The 27,470-nt window shown below is 46.2% G+C and overlaps 1 protein-coding gene across 1 annotated transcript in view; it reads right to left on the bottom strand.

Annotated features, from left to right (window-relative positions):
* Positions 1–322: 322 nt before the first annotated feature.
* The window catches only part of NOP58 (NOP58 ribonucleoprotein), a 118,221-nt gene continuing 91,073 nt past the window's right edge, over positions 323–27,470 (bottom strand). Inside the window, exons 13-15 of the mRNA XM_086955262.1 lie at positions 22,401–22,540; positions 21,296–21,408; positions 323–649 (exon numbers count right to left, since the gene is read on the bottom strand). Of these exons, the coding sequence (XP_086811388.1) occupies positions 593–649; positions 21,296–21,408; positions 22,401–22,540 (310 nt within the window). The 3' untranslated portion in view covers positions 323–592. The remainder of the gene's footprint in view (positions 650–21,295; positions 21,409–22,400; positions 22,541–27,470) is intronic.

The raw sequence follows: 27,470 nt of genomic DNA, 5'->3' as shown, positions 1-27,470 counted from the left end.
TACTGAAATGGTGTTTTTAAATGCTTTACATACCTGTCTTTGAAGTTAAGCCGGTCTGCTCGCAGCCACGTTACCAAGGGTTGAGCAAAGGAATACTTTTCTAAGACCTATACTGAGTCCTATCATGTGTTAGTGGCCTTATTGCCAGTGGCAGACCTACATTTGCCCCTACCAATAACCCACTTTCCAACATTAGGCCTGGATGCTTTTTGTGATAAGGTCATGAAGGCTTAAAAGCGAACTTCCCCAGATATCAAAATAACAGCCTCAGCACTCAAGGAGGCAAACAAACTTCTTACTACTTCAAATAATTAAACTAATCTTTAAAATAGGTTACCTTTTTATAAGAATTACAAAATAAAAATACAAGAAACTGAAATTGGCAACGATCTTCCTCCCAATTAACGGTATCTCCATTAGTCCGTGTAGAAAAATAACAAGGCTCATGATCTTCGGTTCAGGGTGAATAATCTTAACCCTCTTTTCCAACACCTCTCCCCTTACAGAGCTTTCTGCAAGGACATTCAGCGATGAATTTCACAAAGTGTCCAGGGTATAAGATTAAGAACGGAGTCCAGACTGGGTATTCCAATTAATCCTCTGTAGGATCTTCTTTGATTTTCTTTTTCTTCTTCTTCTTTTTTGGTGGCTGTAAAAATAAAATACAAAAATAAACCTTAACACAAAAAGTAATATGGTCAAAACAACAAATAATATAGGTGGGGATTTTGCCAATCATTCACTTGATAAAATGCAGAGTTGAAGGATTTGTCAATACTAATGATCATAAGAAAATAAGTATAAAAACACATGTGGTACGTATGCAAATGCAGAGTGTAATATGCTAGGTTTACTATTGTGGAACTGTGTGTGTTAGCATGGGTTGAATCCGAGCAGGGAGATCCAACATTCCAGAGGCTACATGACTTAGCAAACTTGTAATATGGAATATCTGCGAGTATCAATAGGGCTTTTCACATGTCAACATTGTACTGTTTAAATATGTATTTGATCTTTTCACTGTAAGAATGCGTTAACCTTTCACTAAATAGCCGTATTTTTTTGGGAGTAGCTATATTTATTTGTCCTAAAAAGAAGTGGCTCAAAATAACTACTTACTTTACCTGCTAAGGCAGCACCGAAGGGGGTCGATAAAATTGCAGATTCCTCACCTTTTGAATATTCCCCCAGGAGTAAAGACTGCATCCAGAAAATATTCAGCAGTACCCCTGCGCCAGTAGGTAGGTCCGCAGTGATTTTGTTCTGCTTTGGAAGGGATGTGTGAAATTTTATATAAGCACCACACATGCACACTACAAGTTGCTTTTTGACTTGTCCATTCCTCAAGCATGGAACACAATCGCAGATTGGCTTGGAGCATAATCCCAAATGGACTTGGACCGGTATAGAGTTCTCTAAAGTGGGACCTTTTCAGATTGAAAGTTTACAGAAGGTAACGGATGGGAGGGTCGGTTGAGGAACCTGCAGTTAGTCCATACCAAATAAGAGGTTACTCAGGCAAGTAATTTTTTCTTCTGACAGTAATTGTGAGGAAAGGTCTTTCTTGCAGACTCGTCCCTGCTTTTGCTAAATTTATATCTGGTTTACGGATTCTGAACACTGGGGCACTGGTATTGAACACCTAGTGTGTGCTCTGATGCCTAAAGTATATGTGTATTTGGCTAACACACGACTGACATTTATATCAATGAGTCCCTTGTATATGTACTCGTGTACCCAAGTCCTGTAAGTTAAATGTCACCGGTGGAATGCAGCACTGATTGTGCCACAACTGCAGTGACTAAGTGAAAACATGGCTCCGTGCCCGCCACTGCAGCATAACGAATAGTTTACCTGTCTGTGTAGTTTTGCAGCTTGAAGAAATTTCTGGATTCACTATGCTGTGCATTATTCCGCAGTCTAGTGGGCGGGTCCGAAATCGTAGTCTTTTTGTAGCCGAGGTGGGCGTCTACGTCCCACCTTTTGGTGTCCTTCTCGTGACGTCTGCACGCAGCAGCCCCCACCCTTGGGCGCCATCTTCGGATGGAATATGCTACTTACCAGTATGCATCTGTTCTTGGCATGTAGGTCTGCTGACATTCATATCTGTGCATAGATCGCCGCCTAGTCTTGGGTCCGGATGATTGCACATGGTTGTCCTGGAAGAGCCTTCAAAGTATCACAAGATAGGTGTCTCCTCCCATGGACTACAGTGCGCATGGGCATCCTCTCCATTCTCAGATTGTTTTTTGCCATTGTGGCAGAGATTGAGTATGATACATTAAGTGATGACCATGCCTGAGAATAATTCTGAGTGCTACAGCTGCGACAGGCACCGGGGAGGAGGGCGGGCGATATGAATGTCAGCAGCCCTACATGCCAAGAACAGATGCATACTGGTAAGTAGCATATTCCGTTCGAGGCATGTGGGCTGCTGAATTCATATCTGTGCATAGAATAGATAGCAGTTTCCTCTTTAGCGTTGGTTGCCCGTGCCAGCTGCAGCAGTCTGAAAAAGAGTTCTGAGAACAGCCTGTCCTACAGCAGCTTGCTGTTTGGAGTGTACATCCATGCAGTAGTGTTTGGTAAATGTATGTATGGTGGTCCATGTGGCTGCTCTACATATATCCTCTAGAGGAATGTTACCTAGGAAAGCCATGGATGCCCCTAACTTGCGTGTGGAATGCGCTCTTGGGGGAACTGTTAATGTGCGTTTAGCTTTTTGATAACAGATCTGTATGCACTTAACAATCCATCTGGCTATACCTGATTTGGAAATGGGGTTGCCTTTGTGCTGTGGAGAGAAGGCAATGTAGTACAGGAGAGCTCTTAACATCTAGTGTGTGCAGTGCTCGGTCTGCCACTGAATCAGGATTTGGGAAGAAAACTGGCAGTTCTATCGTTTGGATAATGTGGAACTGTGACACCACCTTAGGCATAAATTTAGGGTTGGTACACAGCACTATCCTGTTAGCATGAATTTGTATGAAAGGCTCCTGAATAGTAAGGGCTTGAAGCTCACTAACTCTTCTTAGCGATGTGATCGCTACTAGAAAGGCCATTTTCCATGTCAGAAACTGTATCTCACAAGCGTGAAGAGGTTCAAAAGGTGGTCCCATCAGTCTGGTGAGAACTAGGTTTAGATTCCAGACAGGTGAAGGCGTATCAAGAGATAGTTGGCTCCTCCCCTGGAATACAGTGCGCATGGGCATCGACTCCATCCCCAGATTGTTTTTGAGCCATTGTGGCAAAGATGGAGTGAAACTATGTGAATGATGACCATGCTAGAAGTATGTGTGAAAAACTGCAGCCGCTACAGGCGCCGGGGAGGAGGGCCGGTGATATGAATGTCAGCAGCCCTACATGCCAAGAACAGATGCATACTGGCAAGTAGCATATTCGGTTCGAGGCATGTGGGCTGCTGAATTCATATCTTGTGCTTAGAATACATAGCAGTCCCTCCATTAACGGCGGCCGCATGTGCCAGCTGCAGCAGTTTGGAAAAGTTTTTTTAGAACAGCCTGCCCTACAGCTGCCTGCTGTTTGGAGTGCACATCAACACAGTAGTGTTTCGTAAATGTGTGCGTGGTAGACCTTGTGGCTGCTCTACACATGTCTTCTAAAGGAATATTTCCAAGGAAAGCCATGGAGGCCCCCAGATTGCGGGTGGAGTGGGCCCTCAGTGGAATGGCGAGAGTGCGCTTGGCTTTCAGATAGCAGATCTGAATACATTTAACGATCCACCTGGCTATACCAGCCTTAGAAATGGGGTTGCCTTTGTGTTGTGGCGAAAAGGCAACGAATAGTTTAGTCTTCCGAAAATCTTTGGTCCTATCAATGTAGTACATTAAGGCTCTTTTGACATCAAGTGTGTGGAGCATTCTCTCCGCAACTGACTCCGGAAGAACACAGGTAGTTCTATAGTCTGATATGGAACTCAGAAAGCACCTTAGGCAGGAACTTTGGGTTAGTGCGAAGCACCACCCTGTTGGAATGAATTTGAATAAATGGCTCTTGGATAGTTAGTGCCTGGAGTTCACCAACTCGTCGTAGCGATGTAATCGCTATAAGGAAAGCCACTTTCCATGTTAAGAACTGAATCTCACATGAGTGCAGTGGTTCGAAAGGGGGACCCATCAGCCTGGTGAGGACCACAGTTAGGTTCCACTCGGGAGCTGGTGGGGTCCGCGGTGGAATGACTTCCAGAAAGGCTTTAATGGCCGGCACTCTGAAAAGTGAGAGGTGCTGTCTGTTTTGGAGATAGGCAGCCATTGCGGATATATGTATCCGAATGGAAGCATAGGCCAGATTACATTTGGACAGATGTAAGAGATAACAAATGATGTTCTGAATAGATGCATCCAGCGGGTCAATGTTGTGGTCTGCACAATAAATGACAAACCGCTTCTATTTCGCCGCATAGCATGCTCTGGTGGTGGGCTTTCTCGCCTCTCTGATTAGGTCCATACAGTCAGGAGGTAAGTTGAGGTAGCCAAACTAAGACCTCAGGAGCCAGATCGCCAGGTTGAGCTGTTGCGGATCTGGATGTTGAATGTCACCATGGCTCTGCGTCAAAAGCCTGGCTGTGAGGCGCAGCCTTTGATGCGGTACCACGGATAGTTCCAGAAACTTGGTGTACCATGGTTGGCGAGCCCACGTTGGAGCAATCAGGATGAGAGTCATCGAGTGCTGCCTGAGCTTGCGTGCCACCAGTGGTATTGGAGGTGCTGGGGGAAAAGCGTACGCAAATTTGCCTGACCAGTTCATCCATATCGCATTGCCCTGCGACTGTGGGAACCTGGCGGCAAAGCTTGGGCATTTGGCGTTTTAGTTTGTGGCGAACAGGTCTATCTCTGGATGACCCCACAAGAAGTACAGGTGGAGTACTGATGGATGTATCGCCCACTTGTGCATTTGGTGGCTGTACCTGCTGAGCAGGTCCGCCATCTGATTGTCCTTGCCTCGGAGGTGTTCTGCCACGAGGAAGATGTTTCTCTGAATGGCCCACTTCCACATGCTCTGAGCCAGATGAGACAACTGTGGAGAGTGTGTACCTCCCTGCTTCTGGATGTAGTACATGGCCGTCATCAGTGCTTAATTTGTGCCGGTGCTTTCCGGTGCTTAGCACCGGCACTTATTTCTCGGGGCCGGGTCTATGTCGTAAAATACATTTCTCATCGACGCATGCCTTATTAAGAGGCACATTCCACTTCCCTGGGACTGCCAGCGAGCACACAGTGGAGCAGTGTCTTCGCACGATCCAAGGGGCGAAAATGATCGTTCTCCGGCTATAATGACGTACCTCCTACTGCCTAAAAAAAGCTGCGCAGCCTCCCGGGCAGATTAGCGTTCTGAAACAGGCACCCTCCTCCACCCTCTAACTTCCGCCGCCTCTCTGCTTCTGCATCCAGCCCCTGAGGTCACTCGAAGAGCAGCAAAAGGCGGGCATTTTCTTTACTGGAGGGAACGTGTGAAAATAAATAATACAATGGATCCTGAACCTCTTAGGTAATGTGAACTTGCTGATATATTTATTTTGTGCTGCGAGTCCCTGCTCATGTAGAGTGCGATTGATGAGTGCACACTGTCCACAAAATAAGTGATTAGCATGGCGCGCAAGAGGCCTCGGTGATGGTGTGGCGCACTCGCCGCTGGGACCGAGGGACCGAAGTCGCTCAGTGGAGTCTGTATTTTTAAAATTACATAAACGGATTGGTGTTTGCTACCTAGTGCATGCTGTTTGTGCAAGTACGTGTTAACTGAACACGCAGCCCAAAACAAAATGCTAATTATGCAGTCTGGCATACCTCTGCTCCTTCTCGGTAGAGTTTCTGGCGCTTCCGGCCCTATCCCAGAATCTGCTGAGGTAGTCGTGTGATTCATGGCTTTTACAGCGTAGGAGACATGGCCGTACCAAGGACCCTCCAGCGTGAGTCTGAGTGGTCACCCCACACATTGCCCGATTGCCACTCACTGCAGCAGTATGAAAGTTTATCCTCGTGTGTGCTTCTCTGTTCAAGCAATAGTCTGCAGAGGCTCCAGAGCTGCTGACAGCTGAAACACATGCTTGAAAAGAAAGAGGCTTGTAGCATATCAGAAATGTAACTATGTGCACGTTTGTTTGCATCAAATTAAAAACCCATAGAATTTCAAAAACGAACACTAGAATGCAAAATAACTTAAACCAGCGTGCGTGCACTGTCTGAGCACTGTTATCATCTTAGCCAACGCAGCAGCTGACACCAACAGAACATACTGTCTCACCCTACGATAGCAGTGTCTCCTCGGGTGGGTTTACGCAGCAGGCAGTTCCTCTGTCGCAACACCTGCTGTGCTGTGGTAGGTTTATCCTGTATGTGCTATGCTGCCATGCCCCCGGCTGCAAGGGTGCTCAAATGCAGGCTGTGCACTCTGTAATGGGTGTGTGTGTGAGTAGGCATCATCTGACACAGCCTAGCAACCCAGCGAGGCCAGCATGCAGATGGCCAACACCAATGCCTGCTAACTCGTAGGGTGATGCATCACCAGCCATTTTAACCACCTCTGACAATGAAGCAGTCACTCTTCACCAATGAATCCTAATTTAATTTACTAACTTAGAGCTTGTCAACATGATACCAAGTAAAGTCTTTTTTTAAATTACAACAGGGCAGTAGGTTAGTGCCCTTCCATTTCTGCCACTCTGCAGCAGTTTGAAGAGCTTCTTAGAGTTTCTCGTTGCTCATATGGGTGTCATTTCAGATTTTTATGTTACCATCGTCTTCATTGCTTGATTTTGCTCGGGAGAAAGTGTCACTCGTTGTAATTGAATGTCACTCATAATTACACGGAAATTTTGAAAATGTCACACATGGCAATCTGAAACCTTGGCAGCTATGCTGACTGTATGCAATGGGATGACAAGACTAACTGCCGGCGCTTCCTGAATCTGACCTCACTTACTTCCAGGAGGAGTCACTGGTGAAAGTGGGTGGAGCCGAGGGAAGTAGGTGGGCCTCCTAAAAAAAATTGGAGCACCTGCACTTCATATTTTACAAATTAAGCACTGGCCGTCATGTTGTCCGTCCGGAACACGACCTTGTTGCACATATGTACCTTGAATGCTTTCATTGCCAGGAAGATAGCCATCAGTTCTAACGTTGATGTGCATCTTCCTTTGCTGTGGTGTCCATAGTCCCTGCACAGTGTAATGGAGTACATGAGCTCCCCAACCCTGGAGAGAAGAGTCAGTCGTCAGAATGATCTGATCGTGAAGAAGGTGAATGGTGTGGGACATGTGGGCGGCACACTGCTGGGCTGACTTTGCCTGGATTAGCCAGTTGTCCAGATAAGGGTAGACGTGAATGTTTAGTCTCCGTAGGTGCGCCGCCACCGTCGCCAGGTACTTTGTAAGCACCCGGGGTGCCGTGGTGACTCCGAAAGGTAGAACCTTGAACTGGTAATGCCTGTTTTGGATGGTGAACTGGAGGTATTTTTTGTGTGACGGGTGCAGCGGAATATGAAAAAACGCATCCTTCAGATCTAAAGTTGCTAGAAAATCCCCCTGACTGAGCAACAGTAGGACTTGTTGCAGCGTTAGCATGTGAAAGTGCTCCTACAGAATGTACTGATTGAGGGGTCTGAGGTCCAGTATGGGTCTGAGGGACCCGTCCTTTTTTGGTATCAAGAAGTACAGTGAGTAAACTCTTGTGCCTCTTTCGTCCACAGGCACGAGCTCAATTACCCTTTTTGCAGCATGACGAGTATCTCCTGCTGCAATAAGTGCAAATGGTCGGCGGACATAGGACGGTGTCTTGGGGGTATGCTGGGTGGAGTGCATGTTAACTCCAGACAATAACCGTACTGGATAAGCTGTGTGACCCACCTGTCTGTGGTGATGGACTTCCAGACTGGCAGTAACTGTTGAAGTCTCCCCCCGACAGGTGTTGCGTGGTCGGGGAGCAGTGACAAGGCATCACTGTTTGGTAGTGGCGGAGGATCTGGAGTTCTTGCTTCCACGACCTCTGCCTTTGGCGCTGTTTCCACGATATCCACCCCGACTTTGCTACGTGTAAGTGTTCTGCGTGCTGCCTTTATAGTACTGTGTTTGGGAGAGCTGGCCTCTGGAAACACCTCTATTGCTTGAGCGACGAAAAAAACAACCCCAGAACTGCTGGGACTGCAGGGCCCCCATGGACTTAGCAGGGTCCAAGGTGGTGTCCACCTCTGGGCCAAATAGATGATCAGGGTTTACCGTCTGATCGAGAATGGTGGTCTGTACTTCAGGCTTGAAACCGGAGATTCTGAGCCAGGCATGTCGTCTCAGCATAACACTAGCATAACTGCTCTGGTCGCAGTGTCTGCTGCATCCAGTGCGCATTTTATAGAAGCATTAGATATGAGCTTCCCTTCTTGGATGAGCATCTCAGCTGCCTCTTTATATTGATCTGGGAGGTGCTGTAACAGGGTCTCAAGTGGCTCGAACGCCCTAGGTCGTGCGGTCGGGGGCAGTCCGTACTTCATTGGTGGCGTAAGTGTTGGAGACGGGCTACCTTCTTAGAGGGTGGCGCGAAATTCGATCCGACCGACTTTGTTTTATCACTAGCTTGTTTGTGGCCTTGCGTCGACTCGATCTCTTGGTGCGCAGCAGGCACGCTCTTCTGCTTCGGCTTGACATGCTCTTTCGGGCGATTGTGGTCTTCGACTCGAAGGCCTTGACCACCAGTGGTTTAGAGGCCGGAAGCTTCGTATCGAGAGTGAGCCTTGAGGCCCTTGTTAGTGTGGCCAGCCTTTGACGTCGACAGCGTCAGTGCGACGTGCTTGACCGTAGTTATGGGCTTCAGCGCCTCGATCTTCGGGACGATACCCCCTTGTGACCCCGAAGGGTCGATGACTCTTCAACTTGACTGGATCCGATGAATCCGAAGTAGTCGATCCGAGGACTGTCTTGAGCAGTTTCGGTTTCGATGTAGCGTCTGTTGGTTTCGATTTCACCGCTGAATATGGTTTATCGACGATGGCTCCTTAGAAATATTCTTAGCCGGGCTTTGACGCGGGGCTATAGAATCTGGATTAAGATATTTGCTAAGGCCTTCCGGTGATGCCTCGACCTGAGCCTTTGGAAGTACAGTGTCATTATTGGGCCCCGCGACTGCGGTTGGGCCTTGCTCATCACTCGAGTCGTCATCTACGGCACAGATGGCCTGTGCGTTGTCTCCTACCTAGACGACGTCTTCATCATGGACGTAGTATTCTTCTTAGTCCTCATCATAGTTAGAGTTCTGCTCAGACGCAGGATCCGACTGTTCAGGATCCTACTCAGACGCCCTTGTCGTCTTCAGCCTCGAAGATGTTCTCCGGGTCGGGAGCCGTCTTCTGCGCCGACTGTCTCGCGGCGCGTCGAAGCCGAAGTGTCTTCGACCTGAACCGAGAACAGGCCGTGCAGCTGGCCTAGTTGTGGTCCGGGGATAGACATTTATTGCACACCGGGTGCACATCGATGTGAGGGTATTTTGAGTTGCAAACGGGGCATCGTTTGTACAGGCTCCGTTCCATTGATCGTTCGTTGATGGGGCCTTAGGTGTCAAAAGGCAAGCAGCCTTCGACGTCCGGCTTGAAGAACTGGAACAAGTACGAGGCACCGAACGAAAGACAATACAGACGCCCCGAAGGCCTTTTGGCCATGTGAAAAAGTGTGTTATATCGATTCCGAACTTGAGATAAGAAAGTACATCCGAACCCAATGGCGGAAAAAAACAGGATGGAGAGGATGCCCATGCGCACTGTGGTCCATGGGAGGAGCCACCTATCTTGTGATACTTCGAAGACTCTTCCAGGACAACAATGTGCAATCATCCGGACCCAACACTAGGCGGCGATCTATGCACAGATATGAATTCAGCAGCCCACATGCCTCAAACACTTTTTTTCTCATTGTGTTCTGTTTGTGAATCCTTGGCAATGTTCAAGTAAGTGTTTTCCTTGGCAATGTTCAAGTAAGTGTTTTACCCGCTTAGTCCTCCAAGGTGTCAGTTTTTAGTAGTGTCCTTGTTTTTCCACCTGCTCCTCTAGCCTCATCTTTCTGGCGGAGGTGGGTAGGTTCACTAGTGAATCCAGAAAGTTCTTCAAGCTGCAAAACTACACCGACAGGTAAGAAACTATTCGTTTTGCAGCGTGAATCTTTGATTCACTATGCTGTGCATAGACTTTGTAGCGGTTTGTTATGTTTGTGGCGGAAGCACTTTGTCCTACTTGTGTTTCCTTGTTCATTTGTATATCCACACAGTAGTGCTTCGTGAACGTGTGTACTGAAGCCTATGTTGCCGCCATGCGATAGTTCCCTTTGTTACTGGTCTACCCAGAAAACTGCTTGCGAAGGACACAAAGAACTGATTGGTCTTCCTGAGTTCCTTGGTTCTTTCTATGTAGTGCATTACTGCCCTTCTAGCGTCCCGAGTGTGCAGCGCAGTCTCTGCGCTTGTGGTTGGTTTCCTAAAGAAACTTTGTATTTGCACTGTCTGGTTGATGTGGAACCTCGACACCACCTTTGGCATAAAGTGTGGGTCCGTTCTCATCACCACCCTATCATTGTGTATCTGGATGTAGGGTTCTTGTAGTGTTAGCGCCTGTAGTTCGCTCACCCTGCGCAGTGAGGTGATTGCCACCAAAAAAGCGGTCTTCATTGTTAGCATTTGAAGAGAGGCCTTATGGATGGGTTCAAAAGGTGCTTTCATGAGCTCTGTTAGGACTAAATTAAGGTTCCATGCCGGAGGCAGCATCCTCTTAGGAGGTGCGATTCTTTTCGCCCCTTCCAGGAATCTCTTTACTATCTGTGATGTAAAGAAACTCTTCCCCGTTTCACCTCGTGTAGGCCACTATTGCTGCCAGGTGTACTCTCAGCGAGGACTAGCTTAGTCCTTCCTTCAGCAGGTGCGCAAGATACTTCAGCACTGTTGATTCTCTGGTCATCTTTTTGTGTAGCTTCTTCCTGCTGCACCATAGTGTGAACCTTTCCACTTCGCCATATAGCACCTTCTTGTGCTAGGTCTCCTTGCCTCTCGTAGTACCCGCAGGGTGCTTTCAGGTAACCTCAGGTGCGCGAACTTTAAGTCTTCAGGAGCCATGCCGCTAGGCTGAGGCTCTCCGGCTCAGGGTGTAATACTTCTCTGTTTTGCATGGAGAGTAGGTCCTTTCTTTTTCCGAATTTGTGGGGTGCACCGTGTGCCATTTCCATTATTTGTGAGTACCAGGTCTGCCTGGCCCACTGTGGTGCCACCAGGATCAGAGTCATGCTGCTGGTTTTGCACTTGCTGAGTACTCTATCAGTGGTTTCGGGGGGAAAGTGTAGGCAAATGTTTTTGACCAACTTATCCATAGGGCATTCCCCAGGGATCCTTCCCCTGGTTGCCTGGACGCGAAGCTTTGGCATTTTGCATTCAGGTGTTTTGCAAATAGGTCTATTGACGGCGTTCCCCAACTTTTGAATAGCTTTTGTGTTTCCTGCGTATTGAGCTCCCACTCGTGGGATGCCGATGTCTGTTTGCTTCCACATTGTCCTTCCCTGGTAGGTGTATGGCTAACAGGTCTATTTTCAGTGGGATGGCCCATCTCCATATCTCCTGTGCTAGGTTTGATAGTGGAGCCGATTGAGTTCCTCCCTGTTTGTTGATGTAGAACATAGTCGTTGTGTTGTCTGTTTGGATCAGCACTCTTTGGTTGTACAGTTTCGTCTGGAAGGCTTTGAGGGCGAGGAACACAGTCTTTAGTTCCAGGTAATTGATGCGTTTGACCGCATCCGCTGGAGTCCACAGACCCCTCACCCTAAGTTTGCTCAGGTGTGCTCCCCCATCCCTTCTGGGATGAGTCTGTTGTGATAGTCACCGTTAGGGTCGGTGGTGTTAAGAGGCTTCCCTTCTGTAACGTTCTTCTTGCTCCACCACGACATCTCCTCCTGCACTGCGTGCGTTACAACCACTAGATCTTACCAACTTCCTGTAGCTTGTGACCATTGCTCTTGCAGCCATTCTTGGAATGGTCTCATGTGGAGGCGTTAGTTTTGTATCAAATGTATGCACAAGGCCATCATGCCCATGAACTTACTCGCTGTCGTCACTGTCAGAGCGCACCCCTTCAGGTAGAAGCGCGTCTCCTTCAGTAGTGCCACTGTCCTCTTGTCGCTGGGGAACACCTTGCTCTCTATGGTGTTGATCTGTGCTCCCAGGAAGATTTTTACTTGCTCTGGTTCCATAGAGGATTTTCCCCAGCGGATGGAGAATCCCGGGTCTATCAGCGTATTTGTCACGCGTTGTGCGTGTTCCTTGCATGTTCTGTGGGAGCTTGCCTTTATTAGCCAGTCGTCCAGGTAAGGGTATACATCAGTGGATGCCAAACTTTTTCGACCTGTGGCTTCCTTGACCTAATTGGCAGTTGGTCGTGGCTCCCCATCAGGTCACTTTATTTGTTTTACCGGTGGTAGGATACAAGCCCGACCTCGGTAGTACTTCTAATTTTCTCCCTGAAATGAAGTGGGATGAAGGTATTACAATCATATTTGTAACAAAATAAAAAGATAAGTCGTTTAATAAAAACTTTTATTGGTTAAGTGAGAAATGATACAATATTAATTTGACAAATAGGTTTCCATGACTTGTCCCTTTTTTAACCACACATAATGAAGAGTCCAGACATAAGAGCTGGACCAGTCATGTGAGTGTAGACTCTGGTCACAGAACTAGAATAGTCGGGGACTGGAGACTCTGTGCATCCAGAACTAGAGCAGTCAGGAACTGCAGAGTGTGGGCATCCAGAACTGGAGCAGTCAGAAACTTCAGACTCAGGTCACAGAACTAGAGCAGTCAGGAGACTGCAGACACTGGTCACTGAACTAGAACAGTCAGGAGACTGCAGACTCCGGTCACTGAATTAGAGCACTCATGAACTGCAGACTCTGGTCACTGTCAGGTGTATTACAAGTTGATCATGAAATGTTCTCAATCTTGTTTAGTGTAGCGCCACCTAAACACACACAGTAGGAGTGCTTTGATAAGAAAAGAGGTTTAGGAAACACCAAGATTTTTTGAAGATATGCATTTTCTACCAGGTATGTCCCCTTTTATCTTGCACTCTGGTCATATGCTCTGTCTGTAGTGTAAAAAACTGGTCCTCTAGAAATGACCTCAAGCGGTCTACTTTAACAACATTTTGAATTTCATCTTCAATTTGCAACTTATAGCATTGATATTTTCCTGGCTCTATAGGTGGCTTTGATGCATATCCCTCTATTTGCCACCTAAAAAGCTTCTTACTTGAGTCTATCCTGAAGTTGGAGGGCATTCCCAAGGTCTGTGTAAAGTACTTTTTAAAATTTCTTTTATGTTTCAAAATACTGGGTAACAGGAGGAGAAAAGTATTCAGGTGAAATGAAAATCACTCCTTGCCAGGGCTCCTTCCAAGTCAAACAGCTACTTACTACATCTTTTCTTAAATTAGTATATTCTGTTTTGTGTGAGACATGCTACTGTTAACCCCACCCTCGCTCACTATCGGGGACTCTAGTAACACTAGAATCCCCTTGCTCAAGGAAAAGTTTGAGTTGAGCATCTAAAATCAATCTCTGATCCTCATTATGGAAATGTTTTTCTATGAGCTTTTTAGGAGTAGTCTGTTCATCATTTCAATTTTACAAAATTCTTTAGCATTTCCTTCTGCTATGCAGGGCTAATTAATACCTAAAAATCCGAAGTGACAGCCATTATTAAAAGTACCATCAGTCTTTAAGCGTGAATAGAAATCGAAGAAAGAATTCTAAATCAGGCATATCCCATATATTCTTTTTTCCTCTAAATAAGGGCCCATCTAGATATTTGTTGTAACAAAATTATACTCTTCCTGACAGCGCCTCCGTGTGAGATGGGAGATAAGGTTTGAAAATGCTAATTTTATTTGTGAGGCCTTACTCTTGTTACTAACAGGGAGAAATATACCGAGTGAAGAAGGGGGAACTGCTTTCACTGAGGCTGAAAAGTAAACTGGGTTACATTATTACAATAATAATTACATGCTTCGTGCCTGGCCTTGGCTGAGGGTCCGACTGGGGCCGGAAAACTAATCCAGGCTGCAATGCGGCTAATTTCCAAAGCTGAAGCGAGTTTGCCCACTGGAATTTCTGTCTTTTAAATTCTGGTGCGGACAGGAACAAAGAGTGGTAACAGCAGCCAGCATAATTACAGGGGCTTGGCCAGTCACAAGTTTTTCATGCCCCCTTTTTTTTGTATTATTCTAATGTGCAACCAACCTGTGTAGTTTGTGCAGGGTCCTCAGAGGCGCAGAACAACACAGGCAGCAATAATGCTGGACAGTCTGCTATGCACAAATGGAGGCATCTTGAAAGCACGTCGTAAATGCGAAGTTGTGCTCTTGGGCGAAAGTGTTTACAGGTTACACAGGTGGCATTTGTAACACCCCCTGCGGGTCACTTGCAGCAGCAAGTGAATCTTATTTAACACCCAGCAGCCTGCAGCGCAGGGGGTGTTACAAATGCCACCTGTGTAATCTGTAATCACTTTGGCCGAAGAGCGAATTTCGCGTTTACGACGTGCTTTCAAGTAGCCTCCAATTATGCACAGCAGACTGTCCAGCATTCACAACTACAATAGAAGCTTCCTTTTCACAGTCACAGGCTATCTTTCACACATCGTGCCGTGGTGCCCCTGGCTACTCCCAACGACGCCCTGGGGTGCTGCGACGCACAGTTTGGGAACCACTGGTATACATGGATCCTTTCCAGTCTTAGGTGCACTACCACTGCTGCGAGGAACACCAGGGCTATGAACTGGTAGTGGTCTTTGTTTATTGTGAATCTCAGTAGGTTTTGTGCTGCCTGTTCATTGGGATGTGCAGGTAAGCATATTTGAGGTCTATGGTGGCCATGAAATTTCCGTCCCTTATCTGAGGAATGCGCTCCTGTAAGGACGCCATCTTGAATTCCTGTGTCTTTATGAACTTGTTCAGAAACCTTAGGTCTAGGATGGGCCTCATTGTTTCGTCCACCTTTGGCACAAGGAAGTATGTGAAGTACACTCCCTTGTGCCTTTCTCGGTATGGTACTGGCTCAATGGCCTCTTTTTCCAGGAGGTCCGCCGCTTCTCTTTGAAGTAGCTCTAGCTCTTTTCCTGACTGCGCCCTCCTTTTTGGCGGTGTCTTTTCCAGCTCTATGCAGTATCCGAAGTGTATGATGTGGAGTATCCATTTGTCTGTGGTCATCTTCTTCCACTCATGGAAGAAACGACTTAACCCGTCTCCTACTGGTGTTACATGTTCTGCAATGTGTGTTCTGCGTAACCCTGCTTCGGTCTTTGTGCTCCACCCTGGGAGGCTTTTGCGCGGGTGGGCACTGATTTCGTGACTGAGTCACTTCTAGGCGGCTTGTTGGCCCCCTTTTTTGTTTTGTCCACGTCTGTTCCCTATACCGCGAAAGGACTGGCCTCTTGTCGGTGCCAGCGTTGTTTCTAATGCCCTTGCTGTGTTTGGTTGTCGCCATGCTGTGACAGTTGGAATGCCTGGTGCGACGTTCCCGGCTGGTTACCCCCCCCTTCGGTTTGGTCTCTGTGACTGGGTACCTCTCTTTGTTCTTCTGAATTGCAAGGCCCCCATGGACCTTGCAGTTTCCTTTTCAGCTGTGTGAGTTTTTCATCCACTGGTGCGCCAAAAAGTGTCTCCCCGTTGAAAGGGGTGCTAAGACTGTTGTGCTGTACCTCTGGCTTGAAGCCCGAAATCCTGAGCCAAGCATGTCTTCTCTCAGTGACTCCCAACATAATCAGCCTGCTGGACGTGTCTGCTCCATACAAGGCAGTTTTGAGGCAGGCATTTGCCACGTGCTTTTCTTCCTCCACCAGGTGTGCAGCTCTTTGCTGGTACTTATCTGGTAGGTACTGCAGCAGCTGTCCGATTGGATCTGGTACTGGTGCCTGTTCCGCAGGGCGTTTGAGTTTGCCATGCGCCAGTGCATTGCAGCGTTCCTTTCTATCTTTCTCCCAGTCAGGTCCATCCTCGTGCTTTCCTTGTCTGGAGGTGGCCCTGAGGTAGTCGGGACATTAGCCTTTTTCCTGGCGGTCGCCGCAATAATAGAGTCCGCTGTAACAGATCCTCTGACCTATGGAGGGTCCTTGGCGGAGTGTTTATATTTCTTCTCCGTCCTAGGCGTGACGGACCTGCATGTCGCTGGTTCCTTGAACGCCTCCTTCCCCTGGGCCATGACACTCTGAAGCATAGGGAGGTACTGGCTCCTATACTGCGTGGGGAGCAGGGTCTCGAAGAGGAAGTCGGCTTTCGGCTTCTCATCAAGTTTTACTCCAAAGGCTGTTGCCGCGTTCTTGATGACAATATTGTACACCTCAATGTCATCTGGCGGGGAAGGCGTCACAGGGTACGTGTTCACTGCCTCTTCTGGGCTCTCGGTGTCTAGGTCCTGCCACTCCAGGTCCGGTGTCCCCGAAGATGCTGGTCCGAGGGTCGTCCACTGATAGTTTTCCCCCTCCTCATCGTAGTATGAGGCTTCTTCATCCAGGTGTTCCTGGGGACCGGGACTTTTCGGCGGCTCCTTGGCCTCTAAGTCCTCCTCCTCTTCTATTTCCACAACCACCATGCTTTGCTTCGACGGGATATTGAATCTATTCATTTTATCGTCTAACTCCTTCTTTCGTTGAAGGATGGCAGCCATCTCTGCCTCAAGCAGTCTTTTTTTCCTCTCCATTTCGGCAGCCTGTTCGGCGTTGAAAGGTTCGCTGCTCTCTTCATCGTAAATCTCGACTTCGAGATGGGATTTGGGTCTTTTATCCGCACCGAAGCCATCTTCGGGGCCCCTTCTTTCGAAGCCGAACGTTCCTTTTCGGGAACGTGCTTCGACGACCGTGGCTTTTCGCCTGTCTTCGCCGCCTGGTAGTCCTTTTCGAAGGATCCGGTGGGCATTTTGTTCTTCGAGGCAGCTGCGGCCGTCGAGATTTTCGGCACCAGTGCTACCCTCGAGGACTTCCACTTTTGAGAGTCTGCCTCAGATTGTCGAGGCTCTTTTCGGGACTTTAGGGGTTGCCAACTCTCCTACCTTTTTAGAAGTCTTGTTATCAGTCTCTACAACCGTGTAGCTATCTTAGTCTCCTGCGACGTTATCCTCATCGTCGCTCGAGAGCCCCATGTCCCGAAGGGACGACTTGTGGCCTGCATGTTGTAGTTGTCCGGTCTTTGTCGCTCTCGAACCCGGAGAGTCTTCGGTGTGAAGTCTGAGCAGGCGTTTCAGTCCTTGCTCTCGTGGTTGATCGGTAGGCAGAGGTTGCAAACCGGGTGTTGATCCTTCTGCGCGTATTTGTGGTGGCAGTTACGGCAGAATTTAAAAGGTGTGTTGTCCATGTCGCGCGTTCAGGGGGCCCCCTGAGCGCATTCTCCCTCTGACGTCGAAGTTCTCCTTCTTCTTAGCCCGGTTCAAAGTGGTTATCCAGAGTCGTCTTTTCAGGCTTTTCCTCGCAAAAGCGGCTTATCAGTGTCTTCTTTTCCTCAAAAACTCTGGAGCCACTCGTGGAACGATGCAGACCCAACGGCGGAAAAAAGAATCTGAAGATGGCGCCCAAGGGTGAGATCGAAGCGTGCCGACGTCACGAGAAGGACACCAAAAGGTGGGACGTCGACGCCCACCTGGGCTACGAAAAAAACAGACAGGACCAAGATTCCGGACCCAACCACTAGATCGCGGAATAATGCACAGCATAGTGAATCCAGAAAGATTCACACTGCAAAACAGGGCAGTTTTAAAACTGCAAATTGGACATGGCAAAATTAACACTTCGCTATGCTTAAACCTTTCTTTTAAATACCTGCAAGTCATCTGTAAGGTAGGCCCTAAGTGGCATAGGGAAAGGGTGCATGGTATAAAAAATATATAGGACCTGTGCATGCAAGTTTTACACGTCCTGACAGTGAACATCTACAAAGCCTTTCATTGTAGCAAGGATGCCTCCCCATAAAAAAGCAATGGATTTCATTAGAACACATTATATGCCTTCAGTTTGGAGTCAACCACTCAAATTATTAATAACTTAAAATTGTAACTTTTGTTTTATGTTCCTCATCGTCCTATACACACCTCAGGGGTGTGTCTAGAGCTCTGGCTAAAGGAAGAAAGATTTGACGTTTTGGATTTGAGCACAGAGATGCAGTGTGACTGCTTAGTGCCAAACCCCCAGGAATGGATACAAGAGTCAGTAGGTTTGCCGGTGGGAATATTACTATTGGTTATGGAGTCTCCCATAACTACAAGCTATTTTCGGGCAAAAAATTGGCACCTATGGCTACCTTCCTCAGTAGACTGCTGGACCTGTGGAAAATGGGAAGATTGCACCTGCTGAACTAAAGGACTGGAAGTCCAGAGGAGTGATTCTGGGGCCTTACCTCTGGAGAGAAACTCCAAGGGCTCAAGTGCTGCTACATGAAACCAGGACAGAAGACTGATCGCCAAGAGCTAGTTGGCTAGTCTCTTGTAAAGCTCCAGAAACACAAAACCTACAAAAATCCAGCAATAAAGGAAAGCCCAACTGATCAATTACAAATGAATTTGCGTAACTCACTAAGTGATGCCCAAAAGGTCCTGGCCCCTTGGCCTGTATTTGTGTACTGTCAGCCCCCATTTAAACTGCTAAAGTTGTCACTTTGAAACTTTTTCACAAACCAACCAGAGGCTACCATGGGACCACCGCCAAACAGTAGTATCGCTGGCGGATTCAATTTGCTGGTTTTCCAATTGAAAGCAACACGTCTCCCAGAGAAGTTTTAAAGCCCCACTGTGGAGGTTTTCACTGAGAACACTGGAGAGCACTCCGTCTGATGCAACTGGCAACCCATCCAATCCACATGAAGATTTCTCCATAAAGAGGCCAAGTCAGAAAGCAAACACTACACCGGGACAAATCTGGTCCCTGTAGCTCACCTACCCTGCATCGTGGTCAGCCTTAACTTTTGACTTTGACCCGGACTAGCACCATCAGATACCTGTGGTTGGCTTTTTCTGGTACGAGAAAAACTCTTTTAAACAAATAATTTGTGTTTATTTTTGGTGTCTAGTGGCTTAGTGAATATATGCTATTTTATTGAATTATGTTGGACCGGACTGTTTTGGCACGGATAAATGCTTCACACTTGTTCCTAGGAGTTAAGCCCGACGGTTCAGTGCCACAACTTTCCAAACAGAAATAAGGTTTAAATTAAAAGTAACCCACCTGACCCACGGAACCCTTATAAGGGACCTCATATTCCCAATGCTCACTGACCGATCCATCCCGCACTGTATAATGACTCACTCTGTTCGGATGTCATATAATCTTGTTTTGAGATCTAGTACTGTGAGTTTAAGTTGTACTACCTGCATGTTTGGCAGGTGTTGGAAAACGATCAAAATGTTGGAACTTCAGCGATGTCAATCACCTCCCCCCCCACATTTCATTGTAGGGCTGTTGCCCAATTTTCAAACGAATAACTGAATAAAATCTGTATAAAAAAAAGCAACCTACCTGGACCAGATACAGAATATTAACACTTACTAGGTTAGGTCTCACAACCACCCTAATCAATAATAAACTTTTTCAGTGGAAATTCTGGATTGTATGAAATGTGTCGTCACCACAGAGTATGGAATTTTACCTCCCAGAAATAGAAGGAAAATGCATGTTTGTAGCCGAGGTTTGAACTTTGCAAGGGCATCCTGGTAAGCACAGTCCCACACTCTGCAGCTAGCCCTTCGTATCCACACTGAGTTATAGGATGTTTGCATTTCGGGAATTAGGCAGAGGCACATGCACACAAGAGGGGTAGCAAGCAATGTTTTCTGGAGAAGTGTGGAAACCGGTCTTAGGAATTTTGTTGATACCCACAGGCCCTGAAAGCTGCAGACACAAACGTGAGAAAAATTTGTTTAGCGATTTGGGCAAATTTTGACGTTTGCATGGCATTGTGGTTGAGTGGGATCAGTGAAAGTTACACCACTCTGGACACCTCTGGGTGTACAGTTCTCAAATTTGTGAGGGGATTGGTATTGCTCCTGCTGAGTCCATCCACTATCGAACTACATACTTACACAGGTTGGTTTTCGGACCTTCAGGACGTGCTAGTTTCAAATAGCAAATACTAAAAACAAAAGGTAAGAATGTTCAACCCATGACTACTGGGTGTAAGCTGTAATTCTATGTAAAGGTCAGCACTGCACAAGTGTGGTAGCAGGATTTTTGGGGATACCCATCGGCCCAGGGAGTTTGTCACAAATCTGAGGGAAAAGTGTGATTTTATATTTTTAAGCAAAGTTTGCAGGGTATAGTGGGTGAGTGGGATCAACGCAGATTACACCACCCTACACACCCTTAAGTGTTCAGTTAACAAATGTGTGTGTGTGTGAGTGGGGTGGGGGGGGGGGGGGGTTATTGTTCTTTCAAGTCCAGCTTGGAGAGATCTTTCAACCTCCAAGGAATAAGCGCTTTCTCAGACAAGATTCCCGAACATATGAAGCAACACCCATTAAGCAGTCTGGCAAATTGCAGATTAGGCAATCCATGTGTCAGCGCAGTGTTAGCAGCCTTAGCTCTGGAGGATTGAGCACTTAATCCATTCGGAGATTGCTTTTTGCCACCATCTCAGTTTTTATGCAGACTGATCAAACAAGATAAGGCCCTCTTCTGCTCTGCCTTGCCTTTCTTTGCACCACTGAATCTATTAACAGATCGTCCAGTGTTTTTGATATAATTAATGTAAAAAGGAGGCTTGGGTTCTCAAACCTAGTATATGGCCTATGGCCTGAGTCACTGAAATTATGATAATCTTAGCATTCAGTAAAGTAAAAGCTTTTTTTCTGAAACTCTACATTTGCAAAAATGTAATACTTCTCTTTGCCACTTAAAGTCCCATGTTTTACTTTTTTTCGCTAAACAATTCCTGGTTTCAATAAAAGAACCTTTTCAAGGGGAAAGCACCAAAATAAACACAATATAAATGAAAAGTAACAAGTAACATGAAATATGCTTCTATATTGCTACTGTGAAGTTCAGGTAACATTTGAAAACCACAGGCTGTTTTGCCTTATGGTTTTCAGGTGCCTAATGTCACAATGTTTGTGCCTTGATAGCACAAAGGCACACCCCATACTAAAAGGATTTAAATATGCTACTAGCTCAGGTACAATCTTCAGTAAGAACATGTAATGGCTAATACAATAAAACAGTCCAACAAGAAACCTTTGAGGCGCATAAAAAACACAAAATTGTTTTGATGTACTGAGTAATTAACTGACCTCAATTGCTACACTTGTGGAAGGCTCTTCCTCTTCTACAACCTCTACTTTTACTTTTTTCTTTTTCTTTTTCACTGGCAGTTCCTCAGCAGGCTCTTCTTCCTCTGGCAACTCTGTTGAAAAATAAAACCATAAACAAAGAAGTTTAATAAGGCTGCCATCAAATGCAAGTAGGTACAATTTTAGGTTACGTATGCCATAAAAAAAAAACGGTTCAAGAATAAAATAGAAAAAAAAATGTCAAATTTTAGAAATACAGAACTCTAGACCTGCAGAAACAGGGTTTTTTTTTCCAACTTGGATTTTCAAATTCTGCAATTACATTAAATCCAAAAGGTATGGAACTTTCATCAGCTGTTCACAAAAGGTGGTCTCTACACACCGTTTTCACTTGTACAAGGACGGACGGCATAGGTGTATAAGTACTTGGCAAGCATGGTTTTAAGAACAGGTGGCTGACATTACATTTGACATCTGAACCGAATTTAAAAATGAAAAATGTCAAAACTACGATTATAACAGTAGTAGTGAAAAATCAATGTATTTAAATATTGTGTTAAGTTGTTTTTGCAAGGTGTGACTATTGGGTAACGTGAAAATATGGAGGAAAGAAATACAGTGGGAGACAAATATTGAGAATCAAATTATTGTGACGGTCAGTGCAATAAAGTAAGCATAGATTTACTATTCTTATACCCGCTATTATGTATCTTTAAAATGAAGGTTAGCATAGTGAAAATCAATTGTTACCTATAAATTATTACCGCCACAATGTTTTTGTTTTGATATTTACTTCTTAATATTTTGGTCCTATGATATTCTTACATCAGTTGTTTGGAGAAAATGCCCCTAGAGAGTAATTGCTCAAACATGCATTTTTAACATTCAGCAAAACTTGGCTGGACCACTGCTGTATTTACAGGAAAGTAAGACTTGTGCTCAAAAGTCCATCTTTTCAACCCTCAACCATGCTGCGAGCTAATAACTTCCAGAAGATTTTGAAAAGGTCTATGTTAATTACGTGTCTCTAGTCAGTCATTCTAGAAGCCAAACTCACTACTCTAAAAAACTAGTTTTAGCACAAGAAAATATGCAGCTGGAACACCTTCAATTTTTGCTTTTTTTGCTTTCTTTTCTTTAAACACAGGTTGCTCCTCTTCTGCTGCTTCCACTTCCTCAAACTTGCGTTTCCTTGGAACCGAGGGCAGTGTTGAATCACCGGAGGGATCATAAGTTTTTACTTCACTGCAGTGGAAAGATGCAGATAAAGTCAGCATAAGAAAATACACATGATGGAGCCAATCATAAAATGGAAAACGGTAACAGTATATTATCAAGATGTGTGTTATTAGCGGTGAATATTAGTATCACTCGATATCATGGGGAGGAACCCAAGTGTTTTATTTAAGCAATTAAGAAAAACCAAAATGCGTAAAGCAAATGGTTAAGATTACCTTTTGAAATCCAATTGTGAAAGGTGCGTATTTTAAGAACCATAAATATTTGAGCCTAGTTCATAGTTCTGCATTTCAGAAGGGTATCTACCCCCTAGTAACAGCTTGATGAGGTGAAACGAACAAACAAGGGAATCTCAACGCAATTTTTTTGCTATATGGCATCTAAATCAAATGCCAAATATGGGAACATACCAGAATTGTTGACTAAACCTGAAGGCAGGGTGATGCATATCATTTGCTAACAAAGCAAGGTGCGGCTGGGATGGGCTACTCAAATACCATTTTTTAATCAAATAGTGGCTTTCCTTTGTTTGCTTCACTCTGCCTCCTACAGATACTCCGTATGAGGGTTTACTGTTAAGTCATTGGTAGTAGTATTCAGGACTCCCCTGCCTTTAGTGGACAGGAGGTGTGACCATTTTTCAAAGTAACAAACACATTGTGTGGAAGAGCACTGTCATTTACAGACGATACATTTTCCAAACTTTTCACATGAACAGTTTTACAGATAAAACTATATAACACTTACATGATAATGTGTGGAAATAGTGTTTGTGATTGTTTATCATTTGTGCATCACCATTTACGGATATTTACATTTTGTTTAAACCCCTCCCCCCTCAAAAACACTTTACAGCTTCCCTTTTTATGTCTCGCCTATGCAGCGCCCATGCGCTACCTGCATAGGCAAAGAGACCTTTTGGGATCGCTTTGGCTTTTCAGCCAAGCACGTGCATGCATTACATTGCCTTCAACGGCAACGCGTGCATGTCAGGAGATTCGCTTGCGGGAGCGAGCGCCGCCATATGGCAGCAATTATCACTCCCGCAAGTGAATCTCGCAAACCCGACCCTCCTGCTGCCGCGCGCGCCTTCCCCCCTGCTGTCGGCAGCGCTTGTTTTTGCGCCAGTTTTAGATGAGCATGCTGCAGCAGAACTCTTTCCTCATGCTGTTCCAAAAAAGTACTGGCATCTTGTTTTGTTTGAACTGATTTCGGCGTGGCCTTGCTGCGCTTTAGCCAAACCCTTGTTTTTTAGTTACAAAAAAGTAGGCCTGGCTGGAGGCGCCCCCTTTATCGGCTGGAGTGTTTGGATTCCGGGCAGGGGGTCCCAGCTTTCCTTTGCTCGTTACACGCTCATATGCTGCCTACCCTTCTACCCAGCCCTCCGCGTGAGCAGAGCGCATGTGCCAGCCACGGGGCATAAATGTAGACCCTGTCACCAGGCTGGCTCACCTCTCATGCCCATGTTTCGCATTCACGGACAGCAGTAACCGGCAGCGGAGGAGCTTTTACCGGTCTCTCGTGAACTGATGAGGCGGAAGCAGGGGAGACTTTAAGCCTATCCTAATATTCAGGGGAGAGCGACAGATGCCGCCATGCCCAGGGTAGTTGGGCTTAGCGCCAGTCCCCAAAAGCGATGCTAGCATGGCATCAGCATCATTTGCGATTGTTTTGCGAAAGAATTTAGTTCTATCAATGTAATAAAGAATGGCTTTTTTCTAGTCTAGGGTGTGTAGAGCGCTTTCTGCTACAGTCAGGTTTTTATAAAAACACTGGCAACTCCACTGATTGATTAAGATGAAATGGAGCGATGACTTTAGGAAGGAATTTTGGATTTGTTCTGAGGACCACTTTGTTACGATGTAATTGTAAAAATGGTTCCTGTATAGTGAAAGCTTGAATCTCACTTACTTTAAGAGGTAATGGCAACTAGGAAAGCTGTTTTCTATGTGAGGAACTGTAGTTCACATGTGTAAAGGATCAAATGGGGGTCCCATGAGCCTGGTAAGAATATTTAGGTTCCACACTGGAGGGTCGCAACCTACAAGGAATGATTTTTTTTAATCCTTCCATAAAGGTTTTAATTGCAGGGACTCTAAATAGTGACAAATGTCTTGTTTTGTAAGTACGCAGCAAGTGCTGCAAGATGAAAACATGTAGGGCTGCTGACATTCATATCTGTGCATAGATCACCGCCTAGTGTTGGGTCTGGATGATTGCACCTTGTTGTCCTGGAAGAGTCTTCGTAGTATCACGAGATAGGTGACTCCTCCCCTGGACTACAGTGCGCATGGGCATCTTCTCCATCCTCAGATTGTTTTTCGCCATTGTGGCAGAGATGGAGATAGTAGAGTAAGAGATGTCCATGCAAAAGATAATGCTGCAGCTGAGACAGGCACCGGGGAGGAGGGCGGGCGATATGAATGTCAGCAGCCCTACATGCCAAGAACAGATGCATACTGGTAAGTAGCATATTCCGTTCGAGGCATGTAGGCTGCTGAATTCATATCTGTAGCAGTATCTCCTCTAGCGGTGGTTACCTGTGCCAGCTGCAGCAGTTTGAAAGAGTTTTGAGGACAGCCTGGCCTACAGCAGCTTGCTGCTTTGCTTGCACGTCTACACAGTAGTGTCTTGTGAAAGTGTGTATGGTAGTCCATGTGGTTGCTCTACATATGTCCACAAGAGGAATATATCTCAGAAAAGCCATGGATGCCCCCATTTTTCGCATAGAGTGTGCTCTTGGGGGGACAGTTAAAGTAAGTTTAGCTTTTTGATAACAAATTTGAATGCATTTAACTATCCATCTGGCTATTCCGGACTTTGATTTCCATTATGTTGTGGTGAAAAAGCAACAAATAATTGCTTTGTTTTTCTAAATGATTTCGTTCTGTCCACATAATAAAGCAGAGCTCTTTACATCCAGTGTGTGTAGGGCTCTTTCAGCTACTGACTGGATTTTGGAAGAACACTGGCAGTTCCATTGCCTTCCACGTTAGAAATTGCAGTTCGTAGCCAGGTGATACTTCACTCCGGCCCCTCAGCAATTGCTAGCAGCGGCGTTTAACTTCCCGTCTTTGCCGTCTTTCACGAGGTCAGCAATGCTCAGTGCGCCGGGTGAGCCATCCTCTTGTTCACATGCTTACATGCTGCATGGCAGGTGATTGACGGTTCAGCGGCAGCAAGCAGCAGTAGGAGGCACATATAGAGGATACGAAACCCAGTAAAACTTTCAAGTGGACTTTTAAAGTGACGAGCCTCTGGCAAAAGCCTTTTGATCTCTTCTGCACAGAGGTGATGAGGACTCCAGCAGCCCAAGACTAACTGGAATCGGAAGTAAGAGGGGGCAAAGGACGAAGGGTTAAAAACGAAGGAAGAGCTAGGAGGGGGAAATTCCCCCCCCCCCCTTTTTTCTCCCATTACTCTGTATAGCAATTGAATTCTGAGAAGTGTCAGGGGTCGACTAAGAAAGTCATTTAAAGTGGAAATCCCTCCTGGGCATTTTTTCTTGTTAAGCGTCATGTCTGGCCTCCCTGAGATGAAGAAAAGTTCTTGTCTCGCTAAAGCCAAAGCCCGCCGTTTGTTGGCGAAAGAAAAGAGATGCCAGAGAGGCCAAGAAGGCAGCACACTTAGTGGGGATAGAAAACGCCCCCCCCCCCTCCTCTCACTTGCACGACTCTACAGTTGAAACAGCTGAAAGCTCAGAGGGGGAATTAGAAGATGGGAACCCAATTACCAGCAGCTTGCACTATCGGGAGAAAGCCCCAGTGAGGGTTCAAGATCGTGCCTAATACCGAATAGTTTACCTGTCGGTGTAGTTTTGCAGCTTGAAGATCTTTCTGGATTCACTATGCTGTGCATATTCCGCGGTCTTGTCCGGATTCGTAGTCTTTTCTTTGTTTTTTTTCATAGCCCTTGTGGGCGTCGGCGTCACACCTCCTCGGGTGCATTTCCGGTGACGTCGGCATGCTTCCTGCGGAAGCTCCCACTCTTGGGCGCCATCTTCGGATTCTTTTTTCCGTGTTTCTTTCTTTTCCGAAGCAATTGCAATGTTCTATTCAGGTGATAATTTCTTTACCACTTGTCCTTATATTCTCTTACTTCTCCTATTTTCCTTTTTTTTTTTTTTGACCACCTCTTCTCTCTCCAGCCTCATCTTTCTGGCGGAGGTGGGTGGGTTCGCTAGTGAATCCAGAAAGATCTTCAAGCTGCAAAACTACACCGACAGGTAAGAAACTATTCGTTTTGCAGCGTGAATCTTTCTGGATTCACTATGCTGTGCATAGATTTCGTAGCGGTTTCTCATTTCCGTGGAGGCTGGGTGGAAGATGAGCTCTGGTTTCTGAATATATGCTGGAGCACCCTTTGTCCGACTTGTGCTTCTTTGTTCATCTGAACATCCACGCAATAGTGCTTCGTGAATGTGTGCACCGAAGCCCATGTTGCCGCCAGGCATATGTCTTGTATGGGTGTATTGGCGAGGAAGGCTATTGTAGCCCCCCTTTTTCTAGTGGAGTGGGCGCGTGCCCCCCTCTGCCAGTTCTTCTCCTGCCCTTTTGTGGCAGAGTTGGATTGTTTGTGCGATCCATCGTGCAATAGTGGTCTTAGTCACTGCCTTGCCCATGTAACTGTTGGCGAACGACACAAAGAACTGTTTCGTTTTCCTGTGTCCTTTTGTCCTTTCAATGTAATGCATGACCGCCCTTCTGGAGTCCAGGGTGTGCAGAGCTCGCTCTGCGCTAGTGGTTGGTTTTTGGAAAAAACTTGGTATCTGTATGGACTGGTTCATGTGGAACTTGGACACCACCTTCGGCATGAAGTGTGGGTCGGTCCTCATCACCACCCTGTCATTGTGTATTTGTAAGTAGGGCTCCTTTAGCGTTAGCGCTTGCAGCTCGCTCACTCTGCGTAAGGACGTAATTGCAACCATGATAGCAGT

This window comes from Lissotriton vulgaris, chromosome 2_1, assembly GCF_964263255.1.
Source record: "Lissotriton vulgaris chromosome 2_1, aLisVul1.2, whole genome shotgun sequence".
Taxonomy (NCBI): Eukaryota; Metazoa; Chordata; class Amphibia; order Caudata; family Salamandridae; genus Lissotriton; species Lissotriton vulgaris.
The sequence above is the reverse complement of the archived record's forward strand: the minus strand, read 5'-3'. Positions and strand labels throughout refer to the sequence as shown.